General features: G+C 38.7%; 1 protein-coding gene across 1 annotated transcript in view; it reads left to right on the forward strand.

Moving 5' to 3' along the window:
* The window catches only part of dcaf12 (DDB1 and CUL4 associated factor 12), a 12,267-nt gene that overhangs the window by 2,989 nt on the left and 3,278 nt on the right, over window positions 1-6,000 (forward strand). The window contains exons 4-7 of the mRNA XM_005731264.2: window positions 2,416-2,476; window positions 3,965-4,158; window positions 4,706-4,771; window positions 4,941-5,103. Of these exons, the coding sequence (XP_005731321.1) occupies window positions 2,416-2,476; window positions 3,965-4,158; window positions 4,706-4,771; window positions 4,941-5,103 (484 nt within the window). The remainder of the gene's footprint in view (window positions 1-2,415; window positions 2,477-3,964; window positions 4,159-4,705; window positions 4,772-4,940; window positions 5,104-6,000) is intronic.

Consider the following 6,000-nt stretch of genomic DNA (forward strand, 5'->3'; position numbering starts at 1 on the left):
GAAATGATATCAAACTTTCCATATACCAGACAACATTCATTAAACAGTTCTAGCGATTTTAGGCGTTCAAAATTGCTGAGATGCTTTAATTCCACTTATTCAGTAGTATAATGAGTAGTCATTGTAATGACAGTAATGCTGTTTTCCTTTTCCATGTCTGCTCCACTCTGCATGGTACCCTCTCCACACAAATGGAGTGAAGTCACTGTAAAATAAAAGGTTAATTGGAAACACATAATTGCATTAAGCTTCCCTTTTAAATCCAACGTTTTGTAATACCACTCTGCTCATTTGTACTCGTTTCCAAGATTGCAGAGGTGCGATCACGTAGTGTCTTTTGAGATGTCAATAAATCAAGTAGGTCTGGGATTGTGTTGACAGATGGTTTTCTGTGTTGATTGGCAGGCATGTCATAGCAGTCATTAAGCTACAGATGTAGATTCTAAAGAAATGGTGAGGAAAATGGTTAGAACTTTAATGGACATTTTTGTTTTTGGCCATTAAAACTATATAGATTTAAGTGTTACAATGTCTGAATGAATGAATATAGTCTAATGAAGTGACAAGTCTGTCTGATCATCATATCTTTTTAAAACATGAAGCCAACATAACATGTTACAACTTATGTAAGACCAAAACAATTTACTGATTAAATACTTCATATACAGGCAGTTGTATGTAGAGGAATGTATAGTGAGCTATTTAACAAAATGAAAAATATATCTTGTCACTACACTGATCATTGTCTCTTCGTTGTTATTTGCAGCACAATTATCATGTCTGCTGCACAATTGCTGTTGTCAGTTTGTCATGTTTCCTTTGGCACAGTGACTGATGGTATGCAGTGCCAGGATACTGACAACTAGTAATGTGCTACTTTTTGGGTCCCGTTTTTGCTTTCAGAACTGCTTTATTTCTTTGAGGCACGAGTTCAACTATGTGCTAGAAATATTCCTTACAGATCCTTGCTGTGCATATTGACATGATGTGAATCTGCTGATCCACCACATCCCGAAGGTGCTCTATTGGATTGAGATCTGATGACTGTGGCTCCACAGTCACCAGATCTCAATCCGTTTTAGTACAGTGAACTCATTGTTATGTTTAAGAAACCAGTGTGAAATGATTTGAGCTTTGGGGCATGGCACATTATTCTGCTGGAAGCAGCCATCAGCTGATGGGCACACTGTTGTCATAAAAGGTCAGCAACAATACTCTTATAGGATGTTGCATTTAAACAATGCTTAATTGGTACTAAGGGGCCCAAAGAGTGGCAAAAAAATATTCAACACCACAATAATACGATCACCAGCACCCGAAAGCATTCATACAAGGCTGGATGGTTCATGCTTGTTCTTTACTAGAAAATTCTCATTTTTTGAGACAAGGCAATGTTTTATTTGTTTGTTTCTTCTTCTTCAATTTTCTTTTGTCTAATCAGGTTGAAGCAGTGTGGCGATTTTTCTTTTGTTATTGTTTTTAGATCATTCTCAGTCAACCCCAGAGCTGGTTTTGTGGGAAAATCCCAGTAGATCAACAGTTTCTGAACTACTTGGGCGATCGTGGCTCAAGAGTTGAGAGTTCGCCTTGTAATCGGAAGGTTGCCGGTTCGAGCCCCGGCTTGGACAGTCTCAGTCGTGTCCTTGGGCAAGACACTTCACCTGTTGCCTACTGGTGGTGGTCAGAGGGCCTGGTGGCGCCAGTGTCCGACAGCCTCGCCTCTGTCAGTGCGCCCCAGGGTGGCGGTGGCTACAATGTAGCTTACCATCACGTGTGTGAATGGGTGGATGACTGGATATGTAAAGCGCTTTGGGGTCCTTAGGAACTAGTAAAGCGCTATATAAATACAGGCCATTTACTTTTCTTTTTATTTAATTTTTTTTTTTAATTTTAATTTTTTTTTTTTTACTCAGCCTAGGCAGCCAACAACCATGCCGTGTTCAAAGTCACTGAAATCACCTTTCATTTCATACTCTGTTTGATCGTTAGCAGATCGTCTTGACCATGTCTGCATGACTTGATTAGAGGTTGATTAGATATTTGTCTTAACAAGCAGTTAAACAGGTGTAGTGGTGGCCAAGTGAGCGTAGTATACTCACATTACTTTTAGAAAGCACTGTAAAAATGTTGAACTCAATAAATTGTTCACTATACACTGATTAGTAAGTAATTTTAAGTGTGTATTTGAATGCTAACAGCCTGTGCCTGAATATTGTGACATGCTAACTGTGAGCTTTTCACTTCTGACCTTGCAGGTTCCCTAAGGTTCTCTTTCCTTCAGGCACAGAAGAATGAAATGCTGAAATAATGTTTTGCTAATACTGTAGCAGTGTTTATTTGGAAATCCAGCCTCAAACGTACAAGCTTGTATATCTTTGACATTGTAGCTGTTTGTTTTTTGTTTTGTTTTTTCAGGATGGTCACAATGACTGGATATTCTCAATAGCATGGATCAGTGACAACATGGCAGTTTCTGGTGAGTTAGCACGATTCACATTGGAGGGAACATGGGTATTAATCAGTTTACTCTGTAGGGGCATACTAGGATTGTGCGTGTGTGTGTGTGTGTGTAGGTCAGTAGTATAGGCAATAATAGACCCTGTGCATGAGAAAATGCTAACTTCCTGTTTTAAGACCGGATGTAGGGTTGTACATTTCCAGTAGCTTTATTTTGCAGTCAATTGCTACTGCGAAGGTGGACTCAAAAGTCATGTCTAAAATACAAAAATGGAAAGATTACGTTAAGTTACAAAGAGCAGTGGGTGGGAACGCTCACCATTGCTGTGTCATTAAAAAATCAAATGATCAATTTTGATGTTTGAAGAGCGTAGATCGATTGTTTACATCACTCAACACAAGCAGAACTGCATTACTGCATGCAGAAGACACATCGTCCACACTCAGAAGCACAGTATAGTGACAGTTCTTATGATTTAAACAGGCAATGTCCAGCATTCAAAGTACAGGCGAACAATAGTCAAAGCCAGATGTTTCCCCGTTATGTCGATATCAGTACACACCTACACAGCATGTCAACAAACCGTGAAAAAAAGCCAGAGGATATAAAAAATACATAAATGATTGCAGGTAAGGCTCTCTATATGTTAGTATTTACGAAGGGTATGTTGTGACTTATCTTCACAATTACAGTGGTCCCTCGCAATAACGCGGTTCACCTTTTGCAGCCTCGCTGTTTTGCAGATTCTTTTAGTGCAATTTTGCACTGTATTTTATTTTTTTTATTTTTTTTACCATACCGCGCACTGGATTATAAAGTGCATTAAGCTTAAATTAAGCAATGACGCTTAAAGTTAAATTCATTTGTTCTAAAATCTGTCATTATTATTTATAGAAAAACAAATAAACTGTTTGTTTATTTCTCAAAAAAATGTTTGGGACTGAAAACAGGTTTTGATCTTTGGTTTCATTCTATAATGGACTTTTTTTTTTTTTTTAACGAAGGTTTGAACTTTGAGAGTTTAAACAAGAGAGAAAAGTGTGAAACTGTTCATGCCTGTCTGAGAAAAGTGTATAAAGTGTGTAGTGATGGGTTTTACAGCCTTAAAACATCTAAAATAATTGTAAAAAATAAAGCTGGCTATTTCACCTATCGCTGGTTATTTTTGGAATGTAACACCCGCGATAAACGAGGGAACTCTATATACAAGTACTGAGAAATTTCAATCCCTTCTCTCTTTTGCTCTGAGGCGCAAGGGTAAAATATCGATAAGTCGATGAGCATCATCTACAGATATATTCGGTAAATGCCCAAGACATCTGGAGAAATGTAAATCGCCGCTTGATTCATCCATTTGGTTGACTTTTCTTGGAAAATCTGACCGTAAACAAGACGCGAATATCACACCGGAAACGAAGCGCCCTACAGGAGTTTCCCCACCGGAAGTAGCATATGCTAAGGTGCACATAGTCTATAGGCATGAGCTCTGTTTGTCTTAATCTGTAGGGTCCAGAGATGGCTCCATGGGACTGTGGGAGGTTACAGAAGAAGTAATGAGCCAGGCTGAGAGGAGTCAAAATGAGGAGACAGTGCCCTCCTATGCCCACATCTCCCACCGTGCCCTCAAGGACATCCCCAAGGAGTACACCAACCCATACAACTGTAAAGTCCGTGCTCTGGCCTTCAATAACAACCATAAAGTAAGACTCACCTACACGACTGTTGTGTGCAACAAAGTCTCCTTTTGCTGAACTTGCTCTTTAGGACGACAAAAGATTGGATGCACCAAGCTTTTATATATTGTTTATAATGGCTATAATTTTAGCTAACCTAACAATTATCTTTCCTTAAAAGTTAAAAATATTTTTAATGAAATGCCTTTGCTCTAAATTTTTACATGTAGTATAGATTTATCTTGTTCTCTCAGCCTCACATCACCAAACAATTTCTTTTCTTTGTGGACTTTAAGGTTATTTAGGTTAATAAATAAACTTGAATCTGAGGTTTGTCAAATTGCATCTCAAAACAGTATCTAATGGCATCTAAAACGGTGAACAAATTTACCCATCGCTAAGTCAGGGTAGTCATTTATGAAACGAAGACCGACAGCTCTTAGAATTCTGAAGCCTTAGGTCTAGAAAAACTGACACACTCCTGTGTGTCAGTTTTTCTAGACCTAAGCCAATTATGACCTGCCTTTTCCTTTTGCATTTCCTCTTTTTCTTTTTTTTTTCTTTTTTTTCCCAGGAACTGGGTGCTGTTTCCTTGGATGGCTATTTCCACCTCTGGAAAGCTGAGCATAACTTGTGCAAGGTACAGTACATAGATTGACAAATTATAGTTTTATGTATTGGTAATTCTTTTTCCAATAAAGTGCTAGTTATTTTTAATATGCGATCAAAATGATAAATAGTTCTCTCATAATGCTAGGATTTTGTAATTCAGTTTCTTCAGTGTTAACAGTCTGTGTTGGTTTCTCTAGATACTGTCCACCAAGCTGCCTCATTGCAAAGAAAATGTGTGCCTGGCATATGGACAGGACTGGTCAGTGTATGCTGTAGGCTCTCAAGCCCATGTTTCTTTTCTGGATCCACGGCAACCTACACACAGCATCAAGTCAGTTAGTTCAAGAGAGAGAGGAAGTGGTAAGTCACCTGTTGGCTTTTGAAGTGAGCCAGTAATACAATCAAAGATTAGTTGAGCTATCTAAAACGCTGACTGAAGTTATTTATATGTTGCATGTTGTAGAACTAAGTGTGCTTTCAGTCAGGTTAGAAAATGTCATTCTGGCACTGAGAGTGGTAAAGTTGTGATTTAGCATATTTTCCATATTGGTGGCAATAAATTTACAGTGGCGTGAGCTTGATTTAGCATTTTATCAGCCTGTTTACTCAAAGTACTTGACAAACTATTTTTCACACATACATATTTCTACAACACTTCATTCTGTGCACTTATGCTACAGTAACACTTGGGGGGAAAAAGAGGTTGGAGACCATGTGGAACAAACTCATCTGCAACGGCATAAAGTCTGTTGCTGTCTTGAAAGTGACTGTGGTGCATCAGGATGGAAATAAAATGGAACTAAGTGGAAGTGTGTGATGATCAGGTTGTGTTTCAATAGGCAGAAATCGTCCATCAGCATCTGTTGCTGTCTGCATACACAGAAATTCACTCTACAGTGGCTTGCAAAAGTATTCGGCCCCCTTGAACTTTCCCACATTTTGTCACATTACAGCCACAAACATGAATCAATTTTATTGGAAGTCCACGTGAAAGACCAACACAAAGTGGTGCACACGTGAGAAGCGGAATGAAAATCATACATGATTCCAAACATTTTTTACAAATAAATAACTGCAAAGTGGGGTGTGCGTAATTATTCAGCCCCCTTTGGTCTAAGTGCAGTCAGTTGCCCATAGACATTGCCTGATGAGTGCTAATGATTAAACAGAGTGCACCTGTGTGTAATCTAATGTCAGTACAAATACAGCTGCTCTGTGACGGCCTCAGAGGTTGTCTAAGAGAATATTGGGAGCAAC

Source organism: Pundamilia nyererei, unplaced genomic scaffold, assembly GCF_000239375.1.
Source record: "Pundamilia nyererei isolate P.nyererei 1_Seehausen unplaced genomic scaffold, PunNye1.0 scaffold00042, whole genome shotgun sequence".
NCBI lineage: Eukaryota > Metazoa > Chordata > Actinopteri > Cichliformes > Cichlidae > Pundamilia > Pundamilia nyererei.